The sequence below is a fragment of the Mus pahari genome, chromosome 13 (genome assembly GCF_900095145.1).
Source record: "Mus pahari chromosome 13, PAHARI_EIJ_v1.1, whole genome shotgun sequence".
Lineage (NCBI taxonomy): Eukaryota > Metazoa > Chordata > Mammalia > Rodentia > Muridae > Mus > Mus pahari.
The window spans coordinates 13590882-13611470 of record NC_034602.1 but is presented as its reverse complement, the minus strand read 5'-3'; the positions used below and the strand labels follow the sequence as shown (position 1 = coordinate 13611470).

General features: G+C 43.2%; 1 protein-coding gene across 1 annotated transcript in view; it reads left to right on the top strand.

The window, feature by feature from the left end:
- The first annotated feature begins 441 nt into the window (after window positions 1–441).
- Window positions 442–20589, top strand: part of Egfr (epidermal growth factor receptor) — a 162173-nt gene continuing 142025 nt past the window's right edge. The window contains exon 1 of the mRNA XM_021210608.2: window positions 442–833. Within this exon, the coding sequence (XP_021066267.1) occupies window positions 746–833 (88 nt within the window). The 5' untranslated portion in view covers window positions 442–745. The remainder of the gene's footprint in view (window positions 834–20589) is intronic.

Below are 20589 nucleotides of genomic sequence, written 5' to 3'. Positions count from 1 at the left end.
TGACCCTTCTGAGATCCCGCTGTCCTGGAGAAGTTATGGAGAATAAGTGAACAGCGTTCCCATCTGTGTTATACTCCAACCGGTGCTCTAAGGTTGGACAGTTTGTAACCGAGGTGGTCTAGGGTTGCTCGGTTAATTGAAAGAAAGGAAGGAAGAAGGTGGGAGACAGAGGGAAGGAAGGAGGGGACCCTGACATAGATTGGCTGGACTTCCTAGGTCCTGAAATGCGGCGGAGCGGAGTCCCCTCAGAAATTAAATCCAAAGGCCACCCACTGCCCCGCTGCACGCAGCCAGAACTCGCCCCCAGAGCCTTGTCTAGTGGTGGCCAAGGCCATCCACCACCACCTTCCGGTCACTGCCAGCTTTCGATCCTCCCGGAGAGCGCTTCCTCTCTCCTGACATTCTCCTCCTCCTCGCTCTTCTGGATCCCTCCTCCTCCTTAAGTCCCTCCTCCTCCCGCCCAGCCTCCCCCAGTCCCGACCCGAGCTAGCTAGACGTCTGGGCAGCCCCAGCGCAACGCGCAGCAGCCTCCCTCCTCTTCTTCCCGTACTGTGCGCTCCTCCTGGGCTAGGGCGTCTGGAGCTAGTCCCGGAGGCTACCGCCTCCCAGACAGACGACGGGTCACCTGGACGCGAGCCTGTGTCCGGGTCTCGTCGTTGCCGACACAGTCACTGGGCACGACCGTGGGACTCCGTCTGTCTCGGATTAATCCCGGAGAGCCAGAGCCAACCTCTCCCGGTCAGAGATGCGACCCTCGGGGACCACGAGAACCACGTTGCTGGTGCTGCTGACCGCGCTCTGCGCCGCAGGTGGGGCGCTGGAGGAAAAGAAAGGTAAGGGCGTGTCCCACCGGCCCGCGCCCCCTGCGAGGGCGCTCGCCCAGCCCCAACCTCCGCTCCGGACTCAGAGTCCCCAGCCGCCCGTTCCTCCTCTTCTGGCTCCCCAAGGCGGCCGGGACCATAGGAGGAACTGGACGTTTCGAGTCTGGAACGAGCGAGACTGGGGCCGCCGAAGGAAGGGAGACTGGGCTTGGGGCAGAGGGGCTGCCAGGGCAGCGTGGGAGCCGCGGCTGTGCGCTCCGGGGCTCTTGACTGCTGCCAACTTAGTTGCCTCACTTTCCTGCGCTCAGTAGGCGTTCGGAGCAGAAACGTGGTGCGGGACAGCGCGGGACGCCGGGCATTGGCGCACGTGCGCCTAGTACTGTCAGGAAGAGCGGAGGGACCCCTGATCCGCAAGCGGGACGGGCGTGTCCCACCCGCTCAGTCTGGGAGTTGAGGGACTGGAGTAAGAACCAACGCGCCTCTGGTCAAGGTCGGAATCTCTGAGACGCGCGGTTTCCTGAGCTTGCCCTCAACACCTCTCTTCTCCGCCAGGGTACTCTCAGGACCTGGTAGCCTGAGTCCCAATGTAGCTTGCAGATTTCTGGCTAGCCTTTTCGCGGGTGTGTAGTTGCAGCAATGACCTGTAAGTGTGGAGTTATCTCTGTCACTAACCACCTAGGACTTCTGGGAAAAGATGGTGTTGGTGGTCATTTGCTTCTTCACTAGAAAAAAAAAAAAAAAAAAAAAAAAGGGCGTGGGGGTGGCGGGTGGGGTGGGTAGATTCCGCCTCTTAGGCATAGAGCATGCCAGAGACCTGCCAGGCTAGGTGCACTGGTTGGGGACCAAGGCTCCCTGCCAGATTGGAGCTAGTCTTGTGGGGTGGCTGCTTCCCTGGGATCCCCGAATATGCCCATTTCCCAGAAGCTTGGGCTGCTGCAGCATCACTTGCATTTGCAATGGTATGACTGACCTCCTTGTGACAGCTGGACCCTTGGGTGTAGTTCACCCTTGGTGTTTCAAAATGAGGCCAGTAGCAAACTTTCTTACTTGTTAGCTGAGACGTTCCTTCTTGGGTTTCTTTTTCTTTTCTTTTCTTCCACCCCCTCCCCTTTTGAAGTGATTGATATTTGGCCAACTAAAATATAACCCCTAATTAAAAAGAAACAGATTGATGTCCATGGATCACACATGCCAACTGTCCAGACGGAACATGAACAAGTCTGGCTTCATGACTACCCGACCATAAACCCACTTGACACGAGAAACATGCCTCGGAAGGTTTAATTGCACAATTTCAAAATCCAGCCGCTCGGGTTCCAGGAGTCAGGTCCGCACTTGCTGTTGATGTCATCCACATCCAAGTTGGACTTGGGGGTTGGTGCTCCGTGCACTTTTGTTGGAGGGGGTGTAAGGCTCAGTTTCCCAAACTTAACTACACAATGAAATCATTTGGGTTTAAAAATCAACAAGCAAAACAAACTACACCCCTCCTCCAGTGTTTAGCTCCCACTCCATACACTCAGATTTCACGGGTAGATCTTGAGAGTTAGAATTTTCAAAACTCTTGTCGCATTTGATTTGAGACTCGCTAGCATAACCAAAAAATTGATAACATCTAAAGGAAGACTACCATGATGGTTCCAACGAGCAGGAATCTGGGAAATCTTGCAGTACAGGAAAAAGCAGGGATAAAGTCAGTAAATGAGGGCTTGCTTTTTTCACAGATGGGATCAGTGTGTAGCTTTTCTCCTACCTTCCTTAGCTGAAGGGCTCCGTCCCCTTCAGTCAGTTGCCTGTCACCTGTGCCTATCCATAGGACTCCCTCCCTTAGTTTTCAGTTTCCCTTAGAGCCCCTGTAGAACGCCACTTGTCTCACCTCAGCTCTGTGCTTCTTCGCTGTTAGGTGTTACTGTTATGAACACTGTTAGTGGTTGGAGATTTGTTTTCAGTTAAATAAAAATGCCACTTCATTTGTCCATTTGTATGGTATTCACTTAAAACCAAATGCTTCTGGGTATATCAGTAAAGGTAGCTAACAAATATTTATCTGTTAAAGTAACGTAAAAAGACTAAGTTCTAAAGGACAGATTATTGAAAACTCGAGACACCCTTTCTGCAACATGCAGATAAAAAGATTTGTTTAATTGGTCAGTTTTGTTCCAGACTGGCTCCCTTAGTTGATTGAGGTAGGGTGTTTATCCTTCCCTCCAATCTATGGTACCGTATGTACTTGTCATCAAAGCAAAAGACTATTAGACACTGCTTTAAGTGCACTGTCAATCCTCACACTGCATGTAGTGAGAGATGATTCTCATCGTCTGTTTGGGGGAACCTATACACAGAGAAGTGTAGTGATTTTCCCCCCATAGCTATTAAGAAGTGATGCCAAAATCGATTCAAGTTCCTTCCATCTCCAAACTACACTACCGTATTGTAGGAGGACCAGGCTAGGTTAGGTGTGTAAATGACTCAGTTCTGATGCTAGAAGGATAAGGACCAGGAAACAGGCATTTGAGGATCAGTCCCCATCTGAAGCCTGCTTGTTTAGTGGCCTACTTTCCTGTTCATGGATGCTGTGGTCTCCTGGGTTGCCTTTGATGGGGGCAGTGTTGTCACTAAAACAAAATATGGGTAAGGCATTGGCTTGGACTTGCTGAACAAGAACCATGATGGCAGGAGAAGGCGCTCCTTTGGAAAGGATCCTGTGCAGAGCAAATGAGGAGAGAAGGAACCCTCAGCCTGATAAGGCAGTGGAGTTTGGAGGTGGAAGGAACTTGAAGGGGATTGCAAAGGCTTCTCAAGACTGTCTGTCTGTCTGACTGTCTGTCTGTCTGTCTGTCTGTCTGTCTGTCTGTCTGTCTGTCTGTCAGAGGCTGGGTCTTGGGAAGCCCAGGCGTGGCTTTCTATCCAAGAAGCTTATGTTTTCATTCCAGGTCTAGATTAGGTGGAAAGTCCCACTGGAACTCCAGGCTTCTGAGGTCTCCTTTCTAGATTCAGTAAATGTTTATTGCTTGCCTAAGATGTGGCAGACATTATGAGTTTAAAGGGGGATCTTAATGATTATATTATTGCTTCTAAATATATGTAGTTCTTGAAACCACTAGGTAAACATTGGTAATCTGCTTTTCAAATATGTAAAACAGACTAGTCCTCCGACTGACTTTGTTACGGTGCACATTCGCAGTGGTAGGACATGATGTTATCTGAAGTCAGGTGGTAACACACGTAGACTCGACAGCTTCACTTGGCTTTGTGTACTTAACCTCATAAGTCATAACTTTTCTAAAAGGAAAAAAAAAGTGCTGGATTTGATATCTTAATCTCTGAAGGCTCTCTCACTACCAAAATGTCTGGTCCATTTGACTGGCTATCTGTGAAACACGTATGCTAGGAATGACTTTCAATCTTACCAGTTCAAGCAACTTGCTTTACAAGCTATATGGGCACTATCACGGGGGAGGGGGGGCTTTTTCCATGTTTACACTTCTCAGTGAGTTCTTTCCAACAGACCTAGATTCCAAGTACCCTTTTCTAACTCTGTTCAACTTTTCATCAACAAAAGGCTGAACTTAAAGTTTCGGAACATTTTAATGCCTTTTTTTTGTATCCCTAAATATCCCTGCAATTTCATTGTTACTGTAGAGTCCCCACAATAAGCTGCTTTATATAATTATGTAAGTTAATCACTATTGTTTGCCTTTTGAATATAAGGACAGGCATTGACACCTAGAACTATTTTTACACTTTTCTTTGTATTTGAGCCGTGATGCATAATTTGTGCTGTGCTGTCTATGTTTTGAGATATGAGAATGAGTTGGCCTTGCTATGTCCCTTGAAGTGTCTAAAAGTCATTTATTAGAAGACATAGTGAAAGATCATAAGTAAATATTGAGCAGAGTCATAGAAGAAATGGAAGATGTGCGTGGAAAAAGGATACTTTATAAGACAGAGTTTTGCTTTTAATTCTACCTGAGGAGGAGACAAAGAAAATCCCCAAATGGAAAAATCATATGGGGAAAAGAGACTACAGGTTACAGAAGTGGCATCGAGAGTCAAGATCTGGAAAGCACCCTAAGGTCAAGTCAACAAGAAGAGAGAGAATGTTCTATAGAGTTCCAGATGAGCTCCATTAATCACAGCACAATTTTGGATCTTCTACATGAAAAGACTTACTGGAGAACCTAAAGAACTGCCAGGAAGTGGCTGCTGGTTCCTGTCTCCAGGAAACCTGAATCCTGGATTGTTGGGTATCAGTGGAAATAGGGAGATGGATGACCGTTACAGGTGACATGAAGTGAGATTAAGGAGGATTCAGGACAAGTGACTGGCAGACTGATCTGGAGGCATATCTGACAAGGATGCTTTGTAGGGAACAAGTAGGGAAAGTTGCGAATGCCAGCTCAAGACACAAACTTCCAACCTGGAAGTCTTGGTAGACACTGAATCCATGTGCAGGCTGGAAAGTTGGCAAATCACAGAGAACAGAAGCTGAGTATGAATTTAATGTTTAGATGCATTGAGTGTGAAGTATTGAGACGGGAACATTTATGGGACAGCAGACTTTAAAACAACAAGGCCTACCATCACTTTCTTAGATATTTCTATTTCTGTTAATGTCATTGGCTATAGAACCATTATCCCCATGACAACCTCCTGTCAGATGCTCATTCTCACACCAATGTTAAACCTGTCAGGACTGTGGATTTATTCCTTGTTTATATACTAACACAGACTTATTTTTAGTTATTGATCTTTTTAGTTGTAGTTCAGGAAGTCATGTGTAATAGTTAGGCATGTTGGAAACAATAACGCTTTTAATTGCCACACAGCCTCCAATGCAGATCCCCACTTCTTAAGTCATCATCAAACCAGTGCTCTGTATAGTAAAAAATCAAATGAAAAGCCTTCTAAGTGGATCCCAAGCATGGCAGAATATGAAAACAGCCATCTCTGCAAGCCTAGCTCATGCTGTGGATACAGCAGAGGAATAAGAGAATGGTGCTTGCTCTCAGAGGACTTAAACATCTTGGCTGAGCTGGGGGAGCCATGTGGGCACAACACCCTGCAGGGCATGTTTAACAACAGATGTGATTTGAGATTTCTATCAGAGCACACAAAGGAGAGGACCTAATTCTCCCCACATGATAGGAGCAGTTTCTCAAAAAGAGAGAGTTGCACTGAGTCTTCACAAGGTGTTTTCTGGTCTCAAACAAAAAGAATGTGGAAACTCTGGGCAGCACCACCCAGCAATGTGCCTTTCCTGGCCATCTGTAACCCTGAAGTCCTTTGTAGTGAATGCTAAGGATTTATTCTATTTTGCATGGTTTACTTAAAGCACTTTAAAGAAAGTTATTACTTCAAAAGTAAAGTGCATTGACTGTGAAGTGACACAATTTAAATATGTGTTATTATTTCAAAAGTAATAAGAAAATATGAAGAATTAATTAGAATCTCTAAACTGTAATTGGGAGGTTTTAAAGGGTCCCATACAATAACATTCTCCCTCTAAACCTTGCTATGGGTGAGTAAAATGATGATTTTACATGCTTTATGAATCTCCCACTACTGAAATCAAAGGATTCAATGTCTCCTTAATCGAACTCACATTAAATACATATTGAATCATAACAAGCCCCCCAAAAGTCTCCCAAATTGAGCTATTGCCACTTGTGAATTGTAAGATGTATTTGGTGTACATACTCACCTGTGTGTTTGCACGGATCATGGAACAAACGGGTAGATTCAGAAAGAATAAGGAAAGCCTGGCTACTGTTTACTGCCTGGGCACCTATGCCTGTGTGTGACTTAGGGACCTCTGCAGGTGACTTAGGAGAGTTTGTAAATCGATTTTATTTTAGAAGTAGAAATATGATACCAGACAATTTTACCGTTAAAATGAGTGTGCGTGCGTTGAATGGATGACATCATGGCTGCTTTAGCAGCCCTGTTCCTCATGTACTGCTATTAAGACTTCTGAAAATGTTCCATCCCCGTAGTCCTCTTTGAGATAAAATTAATGCATTGTAAAGATCTCTATGAACAATGATAAAATGAGATTTCTATTTTGCCAATACTGAATGGTATGGTTCTTTGCCTTTTGCCATAATTTTTCATTATTTTAGTGTCATGAATATTAGGACTCTATGTATATACACATGTGCATGCAATACCAATTAATTAAAAGAAAAAAAAAAAAGGCCCTGACTCTGAAAAAGGGAGGGGAAAGGTAAGTGTGCAGGCTTGGAGAAAAGAAGGGAAGGGAGCAATGTTGTAATTATTTTATAATCCCAGTAATAAAAAAAACTGAAATAAAATAATTTGTTGAATTTGTGTAAATCCTTAAGGACAGGAGTCTCTGAATATTTGATGTCACTGAAATATTTCAAAAGTTTTTTTCTTAAATGTTTCAGATGTCAAAACCTGGTTCTGTTTATTTAAAGGAAAATAGAAAATGCTTAAAAGCTGTGGGGAAATTTAACTTATAATCACACTTAACTTTCCCTACTTACACACTTGTTGCCTGATTTAGTCCCATACTATATTATCCATTGTATATGCTTAACATTCAGCTGAGCACAGTCATTTGGGCAAACCACTTTAAGTGTGGTCTAGTAGTAACTTGTAAAGTCTAATGACTGAACTGTATTTTTTTTTTTCTAAAGTGTATTTAAGTGTAGCGTTAGAGAGACAAGCAATGATTGTCTTACATACTTTCCTGGAGCGCATGTGTGCATGCATGTCTGAGTGTGTCTGCCGCTGCCTTAGTGTGGAGATCAGAAGACAATGTATGGGGACTGGTTTTCTCCTTCCACCGTGTGGATCCTGGAGTTCAAACTCAGGATTTCAGGCTTAGCAGTTATCACTGTTATCCTGTGAGCCATCTTGCTGGCCCAAATTTTACTTTAGAAATTAGAAGCTTGATTAATTTTTTGAACATGTTAGGTCATAGTTTCTGTCAGCTTGACAGGATTAAAAATACTTGCAAGAAAAATAGGGGCCAAAGCACCCCGGTTCAGCTGTTGGGACGGTCATTGGTGTCCATGGCAACATGTGGCCATTCAGCAGCTGGGTCTGTGGCGGTCACTGGGTCACTTCTAAAATTTAAAGGAAAGGACACAGTTAAACTCAGTACAAATTGAAATAGCTATTCTGAAACAAGACAACAAATTATACACACACACACACACACACACACACACACACACACACCAGGGATGGTTTGTTCTCTATATAATATCCACTATTAAAACTATTCCATCTGGAGTTAAGACTTGTGACCATTGACTTTTTAAATTTTTTTTTAATATATTTTTCTTTATTCACTTTTCATGCCCTCTCCTGGTCACCCCCTCCAACAGTCCTTCTCTCATCTCCCTCCCCTTCTCCTCTGAGAGGGTGGGACCCCACCCCCACCCACCCCCACCCACCCCCACCCCACCCCCTCCCCAACCCCTAGTGTCTGCCTACCCTGGTACTTCAGGTCTCTGCAAGGTTAGGCGTGAGCATGGACTTTTAAAAAAAAACTGTTATATACAACAAATTATTCACTCAGAGGAACTTTGTTGGTTGAATGAATGGAATGTGGAATGTGACCTGAGTAGCTCACTCTTGGATGGTGAGGTACCTTTTCCTTAAGAAATGTCTAAGCACAATGTTATTTTCCTTCACTGAGAAGGAAGTAACATTTTGTCACTGCTGATGCTTCACAGCGGAAACTTTTCAGGGCTCGGCTGAAATTCCTGCAAAGCAAGTTCATGTATCATGACTATCACGTGAAATAGAGGAAAGTCCCGGATGTCAGTGGAGCAATAGATCTGTGGTTATTGTCCTATATTGTCAGTTTCAACAATGTCACTGAGAAGAGAGATGATTGATTTTTCAACCTGGAGATGATGAACATTTCAATAACCAAAGGCTTTCAATGAGCAGGCTGTTAGGTTGTTGGTTGTGGGGTAGCTTTAGTAATTAGACCTTGAAAGTGTTGCAAGTTACCTGTCCAAATGTGTGCTGGGTTTTCTTGAGTCAACAGAAGTTTTCAGAGCAAGGGCAGAACAGAAGGCTGAGCAATCTGGAGAAGAAGAATCAGCGGTCAGTGACAGTTATTTGGGGGTTTGCCTCAATTTTACCCTTTTGAAGACAAACCTAGTGATATGCCTAGCTTGGGCAAGAGGCAGTTGATCGAGAAAGGTCCCAGATGGTTGATTATCTGAGCTCAGTCTTTCCTCATGGCATAATACTGTTCTTAAGCCTTTGGCTTTTTTTTTTTGTTTTTTTTTTTTGTTTGTTTGTTTTTTTGGTTTTTCGAGACAGGGTTTCTCTGTATAGCCCTGGCTGACCTGGAACTCACTTTGAGACCAGGCTGGCCTTGAACTCAGAAATCCGCCTGCCTCTGCCTCCCGAGTGCTGGGATTAAAGGCATGCGCCACCACGCCCGGCAAGCCTTTGGCTTTTGAAAAAGAGAATTTTAGTTTTGTTGGGTAAAAGGTGTGGCAAAAGCCTCCAAATATTTGTATGGTTGCTCAGTTGCAAAAATATAAGACTGTGTAAGGAGGGCAGTATTGTTTAAACTCACACATTCAAGGACTGGTGCATGCTAAATCAGGCAGTGACAGTGGGGTACAAGGAAAGATGACCTGCTTATTGCATACTCTTTCTCTTGCAAATTTTGGAGTTTTATGTATGTTTTTTAATTTGTTTTTTATGCTCTTGAAAACATATGTGAGTGCTGATCTCATGGTACTTGCATGTCACACTCACAGGAAGTCCTACTAAGCCAGAGAAGGCCCCCAGATCAGTTAAGAGAACCCTCAAACAGAACAGATAATATTTAATTAACACCCAGACGTTTGGACTAAAGACGTCAAGCATGCCACCTTAGTGGCGTCATTCTTAGCAGACAGAGAGAACAATTAAATCATTAAGTCGGTGTCTGCCTGAGGAAGCAGCTTGGCATAGCTGTGTACAGATGCAATGGGTCTCTAAGGTTTCCTCCACTGAGGTTCATCTGCACAGACTTCTGGGCTGTCTTGTATAATTAGCAGAATCTTGCCATGCTTCTGATTGCATCTAACAAGTGGAACAAATAGGAATCATGACACAAATATACAACATACACTGCAGTCCAGGCTAAGTGGCCATTTGTGCACATGACAGACAAAGCTGGCTTTGCACTTTTGTGTGGACTCGGACTATCTATTGCTCTGTTACTATAATTACTATTATTATTTTACAGCAAATGTGTCTGGTCATCTGCTGGTTACAGATGCCTGCTGGGGTGCCCAGAACTGTTTTTCTCACAGAACCTGTGTCTGTTTCTCTGTTCTGATTCTAAAATAGAATGTTTTTATTTTTGTTTTTTTTTTTTGTTTTTTTTTGTCATTTACTGATAGGGGGAAAAAAAACATCCAGGTGTCTCTGTGTAGAAAAGGGGTACTGGACACATGTATTCAGCCAGGAATGTACTACTATTTGTGGGATAAAGGGACTCACCATGTCAGAGGTCAAAAGAAACCACTTGTGCAGAGTTCAGACTTCTTAGGCAGATGCTTGAAAACTTCCATTGATTCTAAATTTGTCTCCCGATGACCATTTCTGTAAATATTTTTTTTCAAAATTGCAATTGCCTAGGGAATACATTCGGTAAGCCATCCTAAGAGTGGTCCTACTAAACAACAATATGAACTAACCAGTACCCCCAGAGCTCCTGTCTCTAGCTACATATGTAGCAGAAGATGGCCTAGTCAGCCATCATTGGGAAGAGAGGTGCCTTGGTCTTGGAAACTTTATATGGCCCATACAGGGGAATGCCAGGGCCAAGAAGTGGGAGTGGGTGGGCAGGGGAGCAGGATGGGGGGAGGGTATAGGGGTCATTCGGGATAGCATTTGAAATGTAACTGAAGAAAATGTCTAATAAAATAATTTAAAAAAAAAAAAAAAAAAGAGTGGTCCTACTGCCTTGATGGATATCTTCTTTTTATTCCAGAAAAAGCAAAGATACCTTACTATCTCAAGCTCCTATGGAATGATAAATCTTTGTAAGCATGAACAGTGAAATGCACACATGGAAGTAAACTATGAATATCCCCATACAACGCTTGTACCAAAATATGCTGTCTATGATTTGGCTTTTGGGGGGCAGAAACCTCTTAATAAGAATCACTTGTTATGAACTAACTAGTACCCCCAGAGCTCCTTGGAACTAAACCACGAATCAAAGAAAACACATGGTGGAACTTGTGGTTCTAGCTGTATATGTAGCAGAGGATGGCCTAGTCGGTCATCAATAGGAGGAGAGGCCCTAGGTCCTGTGAAGTTTCTATGCCCCAGTATAGGGGAATGCCAGGACCGGGAATGGGAGTGGGTGGGTTGGGGAGTAGGGGGAGGGAGGAGGGGATAGGGGTTTTTGGAGGGCAAACTAGGAAAGGGGATAACATTTGAAATGTAAATAAAGAAAATATCTAATAAAAATATTTTTTAAAAATTGAAAAAAAAAAAGAATCATTTGTTAATCCTCACTTTCCAGATGGACAGAAAAGTGTCATAGAGTCACAGGTAGGAGTGACTCTGGTGCCACAGTAGAGTCTCCATGTGCAGGGAGATCTTGGCCCAGATGATAAGCATGCATGGGTCTCCACATACTCACCTTGAATAATATAATATTCCCAAGAGAATGGATGAAAGTTTTGTTCTTAGAAAAAGCACTTTTCATGTGTTCTTTACTCTTCCCATAGGAAGTCATGGACTCTAGGATCCTCAGGCTTCATTGTGGCTATTTTGTGATCCTGCACAGTGTCACTGTCCTGACCCAAAGCCACCCTAATGGAAAAGGCAGCACTAGATTGCTCAGCAGCTCTGTGCTCTGTCCCAGATGACTGCCCTATGTTAAATCCTTAGAGGGTTAGTGAGACCTGGATAGGTCTCCCTTCAGCCCTGTGGTGTACAGCCTTTGGTTCTTCATGAATCCCTCAACCATCTCAGCCTCACACAGGGAAGCCAACAAGTGCTGCCTGAGTGCTTGACATATACAGCACCAATCTACTTTCCTTAAAAAACTCAAGAAAAGACTTTGATTCCTCTCTCCAGCACTATTTGATCTAGTCTTAAATGGTGGCTCAGGTCATGCTTAGTGTATTTATGGCCACTTTGGTCTATTTTCCATCAGTATAGCTGATAGCTGAGGTAATTAGCTTCTAAGGAGAAAAGATTTGTTTGGACACAAAGTATGGAGGTTCCAGCACATAATCAGTTATCTCTGTTGCTTTGATCTCCTGGTGAGACAGCTCATTGTGGTGTGAAGTGCATCGTGGTGTGAAGCACAGGAGCTAGCAAAACTGCTGCTCATCTCCAGACAAAGAAACAGAAAGCAAAAGGAATACACTTGGACCTTACTGTCTCCTTTGAAATTCCATTTCCAGTTACCTAAAAACTGGTCCACTAGGCTCCACCTCTTAAAAGATCCTCCATCTCCCAACAGCTGCAGTTCTGGAGATAGTTAACCATGAACACACACACCTTTGAGGCCACTCAGCACTGAAGATGGAGGGTTTGGAGCCACTCCCTACTCATCCGCCTCCCACTCCGAGAGCCAGTTACATCTGGGGCTACTCACAAACTTAACTAGGTTTCCTGTCTCGTTAACTCATTCACAATGAAAAAGGTTGCAAATGTTACATACACCCACGAAGCATATAGATTTCGAGTGATAGAGATGAGCCAGAGGTTAAGCACACTGATTGCTTTCATAACAGGACTAGGAATCAATTCTCAGCACTCACAAGGAGGTGTGAACACTCGTAACCTATGTAAGTCCAGAACCAGGGAATCTGATGCCCACTTCCAGCTTCAGTGGGCACCCGACACACACGTGGCATACAGACCAGTGTGGATTAAGGTATGACCGAGGCTTCTTTTCTACCAGCACCATACAATGTTACTTTTAAAGGTGTTTTAAGTCTGTAATTAAAAATCAATTGCTTTGTTGTAAGCAACACCAAAAATGGAATAGCTAACAGTTCCAAGCTGACACCAACAGCTCACGCACATTGCTGGTGGCACAGCTGCTGTACACGGTGTAAGGATTTGTTAGCAATGTGGTTTACAGATATAAGGACAGGTAGTTTAACCTTTATACTGGTTGGTCTCCACAGTCTGCGAGTGTGGGAAGGCGAGGTCAAACACTTTGGAGGCTTTATTGGATTGGGAGATGTCTACGCCACAAAGGGGAGTGCAATCAAGCTTTACATGTTGGTTTGAAACCTCTTTTTTCCAGTGTTGAATTTGTGGCAAACATTTTACTTTTGAAGTTTTAGAAAGGGAAAGGAAAGGTATGATCAGGAAGGGGGGACATGGTGGTGACATACCCACTCTGCGTCAGCTCTGTAAGCATTACGCTGTTCACTTCCCAGTCACATTTTGTTTGAATTTAATATTTGATCTTATTTTTTAGATTAGTATTTTTATTTGTTTTATTGGTGTTTTGCCTGAACGTACGTATTTGCTCCACATGAGTGCAGTGTTGGAAGAGGCCGGGCGAGGATCTCCTAGGACTGGAGTTAAGAGCTGTAAGCCTCCATGTGGATACTGGGAATCAAACCTATCTTCTCTGGGGAAGCTATTATTACTCTTCAGCTTGGAATCATACCAATCATCCTAGAATTTTTTTTTATTTTAATGGAGAAATTAAGACTTCAGCTGTTGTTGGTTTTAGAAATTGTTCTGAAAACAATAAAGATGAATTTGTATGACTGTGAATCATAATTTGTTGGGGTAATAATACTTCTGCTGGTTGTTTTATTTGTCTTGTTTGAGATAGGGTACCATTATTATGTCCAACTGGCTTTGAACTTGTGAGTTCCTGCCTCAGTCTACTGAATGTTGAAATTCTAGACATTTTGTTTTTAAGGAATGACAGATTTCTAGGAGCTTGTAAAAGCTCTCCCCGGAGATTCAGTACTGTCTTCTGTCCTCCTCCCTTGCCCCCATGGCACACCGTCTTAGTAGAAAATTTATGCATCTTTATGTCCATGTCTCTGCCTGCTGCTAACCCAGGCCAGGAGTTAGCTGTTGTAATTGGCTGGAGATGTAATGGCACAGAGACCTCGCCTTTCACAATACTATACGGAAATTTTGTAATGAAAAGTTTCTGGTCTGCAATATTTGAAAGCCATGGAGTCATGGTGAGAGGTGTGGAGAGGAATTAGGGCAGGCAGTGAGGGGGACTGGTGAACTGAACAAACCCTGAAGTCTTTGTTTTGACTTACATGTGCTAAGTCTATGTCCTGTGCAAGTCACAAGGGAACCGTCTACTCCTCCTGCACAAGGCACATGGGGACTGTGTGCCAGTCTACTCCTCCTGTGCCTCTTGACTGGTTTGTGTCCTTACTTCAGGTATAAGTGTGCTACATGAGGTTCATTAGAAAGCTGGGGATGTCGTGTGTCTTGATGTAGGTGCTGTATACACAGATATATGAATTTACTGAAACAGTCTTGAAAACATTTCTAAAACACACTTTGATGTGGGCTCATTTTTATATGGGCATTACACAGTAAACAAATTTTAAGACTGTCTGTGATGCCCCTATAGACACAATCACCTGATGTACAAGACAGACACAGGGCAGCCAGTGTGATGATTCGGCATGGAAATCTAGCTACTTTACAAGCCTAGAAACCTGAGTTCAATAACTTGATCCGTGCAAAGGTAGAAAAGAACCAACTATACAAAGTTGTCCTTAGACCTCCACACACATGTCATGGCACACGTACCCTACACTCTACATAGAAAAGAAAGGTTGCTGGGTGAGTCAAATGCTGTCAGAAAGCCCATAATCTCATATAAAGTGTTGGACGTCAGAGACGAAGCAATGCTCCTGCTCTTTCTTTAAGGATAAAGATGTAAAAGACCTCTTTAACTCAGAATGACCCTCCTTGCAGTGTTACTGTAATTTACACTCAGCTCATTTCAAATTACGCACAGATAGAACATGATATAAGGTAGCAACAAAATAGCACCTGTGTGTAAATCCCACCACTGGAAGCTTTGTATTTTCACAGACACACAGCAGCTACAGAGACTCTGCAGAGCAAGTATCCCCTTGTAAGGACCCACAGCTCCGTTCCTTGCCTGTTCCCATCCAGCCTCGGCCCCCATGTTCAGAGGAGCTTGAACATCAGCACTGGGAGGCAAGAAAACACACAACTCAGAGTAAAGCCACAGCACACTGTCAAGCCTAGGGTGGCTTCCTGAGCCTCTGGGCCAGCCCAGGCTCTTAGCCCTGATTTCTACACCCATTACAGCGTGAAACCATACACTGTGTTGCTTTACTAGCAGGGGTAGTTTACATTAATAAATTTTGGAAGAACCTTTTATGTACATTTCATTTTTTCAGGATAGTTGACTCAAGTAGTATGCATCAAATTCTTCCTACATACTGCTATATTTTTAACTGCGGATTGCATAAGAAGTATAATCTCTATTCTTAAAAACCCTAAAATCCAGACTTCATTCATTACATTCCGTTTCTGAAAGGGAAACTTAAATCCAGTGAGGTTTGAGAATGCCTCCTCAGCACTGAAGCCAGGGATAGCTGTAAAAGGCCTGGCGGCATTTGCTTAATGTGTGTACAAATGTTGCCCATACCTCCGCTCTACAGAACAGCTCAGAGTTCTCACACAGCGCGGCCTGTGCCACACTTTGTCTTATTTGAATAATCATGAGAGCACAGCCTTATTTCCCTCTGTGATTGCTTGATAAAGGCAACACAGTAGGCAAGCTTCAAGTTTCTATGTTTGGATAGAACCAAATCAGTGCAAAAAATCTGTGTGCTCTGCTGACATCAACATTGTTTACTGTAAGCTTAATAGTTGCAAGGTGTCCAATTTCAATTACAGTCGAGTGTCCCTTATCTGAATTGCTTAGAAGCACAGCATTTTGATTTTGGAGCTTTTCAGAGGTGAGATTTTTTTTTTTTTTTTCTGAGACTTCACCAGTTGAACAAGTTGAATAAAAAAAAAAAAAAAACAAAAAATAAAAAACAAAAAAACAAACCAAAAGTCCCAATTCTAAAATACCTTGAAATCTAAAACCTTAGGAACAGCATGTTGGAACTCAAAACTTTTTGGATCCTTTTCAGCTTGGGATGGATAGTCAAGCATCTTATTGTTACTACAATTTACATTTGCAGTAAAGCTGGTCTTTATTGTCAAAGCAGCTCAACACAGATTTTTATCACAGCAGGGGAAAAGAGAAAAATAGAGAGAAGAAAACCTGTGTGGTCTTTCCTGGGAGGTTGTGTCCACTGTGAATGCTAATTTTAAGGTGGGGTATTTGTACATAGTGATGGGCAGATGAGACATGGAGGCAACAGAGAACCATTATGACACCTTGTATTTCCCCAGCTCTCTGAACCCTCCACACTTCCTATATGGATACAGTTCATTGTTAAGGGCTACCAGCTGTTTCTCTGTGTAACTCTTAGAAGGTCTGATTCCAGAAGTCTGGAAAAAGATTGGAGACTAGGGAGGTATACCTTGATTTTGAAAGCAAGAGATTGTGGACAAAAAAGGTGAAAAGGACAATCTAGAACCAAGCCCATTATCAGGTGGGTACCCACAGGAAATCTTTAAATCATTGGCTGATTTGAGAGGAAAGAAAAATGTACCCTCCTTGTTTGTGTGTGTGTTTGTTTGTACCCCTGGACATAAAGTGAGAGATTTTCTTTTTAAGACAAATTCTCCACCCTTGTTGTCTTTCTGTCTATCTGTCTGAGATCATGACTCGAAGTGTGTAAAACCCTGAGCAAAAATAAGCCTTTCTCTTAGTAAGATGATCATCTTTGATATTTGTTATAGTAGTAAACGCTGATGGACACATCCATAAACTATGATCCAAAATTGTTTCTAAGCTATTGGAAAAGAAGTATCACTGGGGAGAGAAACGGGGTCTTCTTGGAGCATTCTCTGAGCCCTCATACTTCTCTTTGTTGAAACAACTGAATAAGCTGTGCTCCTGCCCCTCCCACGCTATTGTCTTCACTCCTACATGATGGCGAAGTATAAATTCAGAGTTCCCTGCACACTCAGTGCTGTGTACATTATGCCCTCTTCAAGGAAGCAGCATTGCACATAGGCATGTTTTGTGCAGTGTTCTCTGGGTTTACTACAGGAAGCCTAGAGGTCAGATAACTTCTTCCTCCCGCTTCCAGGAAATGTAAAAAGTGGTTTATGCCTCTGTGTGCTAAACTGCTTACAGATTCTCAGAGAATGAGGGTGCACATGTGCTATAGTTCTTCCAAGCAGTACTAACCCTTCCACCCACAACAACAGTTCAGAGATAGTTAATAAGAAAAAGGCATGCAACTGTGTAATTCCTCTGAAGTTTATTTTTTTCCCCATGAAAAATAAATTTCAGTAAATATGAAGCAGGTGTATTAGATCTTCGCATGTTGCTTCTTTCATTACTACCATTTTAGATCTGGTCTCAGATATTGCAATGTGATTTACAGCCCCCCTTAAAATTTCTGGGGCAAAGTACTCTGTTTTAGTGGCAGCATGTATTTTCACAGAAAAATCTCAGGTTATCATTAAATAGGATCTTGTGTAGGGGGCTCTAGGAATTTTAACCTTTGTGTATACTTTATATTGTTAAGTAAGTATGAGGTTTATTGGAACATTTAGAACTCTACTCTAGATTTCAAAAATGTTTCTCGGGTGAACAAATTTGCTGTATCATGAAAGGTAAGAGTCAGGAATGTGATGGTCACTCAGCAGTGACAATGGCAGATGCTATTTTCTTTCCATCTAGTTGGCATATCTTTAATATTTCTTTCAACTGAAATGGTCCCTTTCTTTCACACTTACTACATCCAATATCTTACCACCACATGAGGACTAAAAATGTAATGTAGGACTTGATTTGTGAATCAGGAATAGCACACTTTAGGAATATGGAGGCCTGTTTCAGTAGTTACCAGCTAGGTACATTCTCTTTCCCATCCCCACCCTGAAAGATATTTAGTGATATCTGAAGAAAGTATTTGAAGTCACACTGAGCCCTGTTACTAGCATCTGTATGACAGAGGCCAAGGATGCTGATGAACATTCTTTAATGGGTTGGGAAAGCATTCCTGCCAGGAATGGCTGGAGCTTGATATGTCAGTTTGGGGAATGTTTACCTTCTCGTTGCTAAGCCAGGCATACCCAACAGCTCATGCTTACCCAGCTTCTTTAACATAATGATCGAGTAGGACTTTGTCCTCCATGCCTGCTGCTCCGAAGCTCATCATTGCCTTGCTGGGTTCTGCATGGGCCCAGAAGTCCCCAATCAGCCCATAGCTTGGCATTCCTGTTCAGCTGCACTCCGGCCAACATTCCACCTCCACCTGCACCGGCTTGTTCCACCTGAAAGCTTACCAGGTGAAAGCAGGAGCCATGTGAGGACACCTTAATTATACCCACCCAGAGACCTGCTTACAGAGAGCCAGTAGGGCTCCAATGTTAGAGATTAGCTCTTGCACTGATGAAAAGAAAAAAAAAACACACAAATTAAGCGTAAAACATGTGCTTTTCTTCTTCCTTTCATTTGCCCCTCCTTCCTGTCTATTCAAGGGCACTACTGGGTAACAAAATCTTCCAGAGTACCAATCTCTCAGAGCTGGAGGTGGGTGGGGTGGAGTGGGGAGGGGTAAACCAGCTGGTTTGAGGGCAGATTTTCCATGCACACAAAGGGCAGCCGCTCTGTTCTGAAATTAGTAGCAGCCTGCCCAAGAGTGAAAGTAGATTTGGTGTTACCCAAGTGAACAGTGCCTTGCCTCTGTCTGCTTCACAGCACTTTAAAACAATGTTGTTGATGTGCATGGCCTAGAAAAAGAAAGGAAAGTTTTCTACCAGGCAAACATCACTCCAGACATGGGTGGGGGCAGGCTGACCCAATGGCTTTCTGGACAGTCACCCTGCCTTTGGTTGTATGTTGGAGGGGTGACCAGAGTCCTGGAAGACAGCTGCATACCTGTTGGGTGTTCTCTTAGTGTTTGAACAGAACAGGTGACCAAAGGTCCTGGTTGAATCAGAGGCCACCTTGAACAAACAAATCTGACTCTGAGTATGACTTCAGCAACACTGGCCCCTGCACTCCACTGCTCACATACATCATGAAGCACTATAATTTCCTGAAATCAGACTGTATATGCTGATAACAGTGGCTGGTGAGTAGTAGGTGCACAGGAAATATTTGTGGGATGAGTGAGTAAGTTCAGAATAAGATGAGATTCTTATCCAGCTTTCTCGTGTCATAGTGGTCCATGGAGGGTTTGGAACTGCTGAAGAGGAAAGGTTGGCCACTGATTTACTTGGCGCCATAAGCTGTGCACCTCATACAGACATGCTGACCTTCTAGAAGGAGCATACAGACATGCTGACCATCTAGAAAGAACACGCAGATGAGCTGCACAGCTGGCATGGCATTCTGTGAAACTATGCGGCCAGTTTAAAAAACACTGTGTGTATTGTATGTCTGTGCACACGAATGTGTGTGTTGGTGAGTACATACTTAAATGCTTCTGCAAGGTCAGGGTCTCACTGAACCCACAACTCAATGATTGACGGGAGCTCCAGGGACTTGCTTTGTCCTGCCTTCTTGTCTCTAGAAAGAATTATAGCCCTAAAACGTGTAGCCTAGGCTGCCCTCAAACTCACTATCTTTCTGCCTCTGCCTCTTCAGCTCTTCCTATCAGCTCTCACTACTACAATCAGCTGTGGCCAGTTTCTTTAGAGCCCTTCCAAGATTGCCTACGTTTTAAGTATCACAAAATTACATCATCCCCGGGCTGGAAAATGGCAACTATCAGTAAGTCATGGCTTTAGAGTTCCCAACAGAAATGCTAGTTTGAAAATCAGGGGCTTGAGAAATAGCTCCCGCCAGGAAAGTTCTTGCCACACAAGCATGAGGACCTGAGTTCATTCCAGAGAATTCACGTTAAAAAGCCAAAAGTAGTTTCTGCTGGAATCCCACTGCTGGGAAGGCGAACTGACAGGTCCCTGGGGCTCACTGAGCAGCACATCTTGTCTATGTGGTGGTTTCCAAGACTCAGAGAGAAACTCTGTCTCAAAAAACAAGCTGGGCTTTTCTTGCAGAGTAACACCCCAAACTGACCTCTGATCTCCACATGCACATATGTGCATGCACACTAGCACATACATGCTTACACATGCACATAGAGCACACATACAACAAAATAAGTATTTTACAATGTTTGACATCACAAAGACTTAATATATTTGCTTCCCATGTTTTACTAGTATTGCTCTAACAATATATATTTAATACGACTGTTCCTCTAAATGCATTAATAAGTTTTAGCCACTAAACTAAAAATATTCTTCATTAGGTACATTTTAACCAATTTCAATATGACTGTCTCTCACTAAATATCTGACTAGACTTCTCTTGAGCTTATGTATGCTTTTCTCAAGACTTTGGTTTTATTACCTGTAAAGAGAATTATGTTCACCAGTGATAACTGTGTGCCTTCCACCTTTAATGATACATGATAGTGGGCTAAAAGGAAGTTGTTAGATTTTGTTGACAGCTGGTTCATGGAATCCCAGAGTGTGCAGCACAGTTTAATGGCTGTGTCTTCTGACAGGGACATTTAGACGTTCTTGTGCCACATTTTCACCTGTCAAATCCCAGTAAAACACTAGTTCAGGCCTAGGGGATTCTTGAAGGTTCAACAGAGAGGTCCAGTCATGCAGGAAGTGCTTATAAACATTA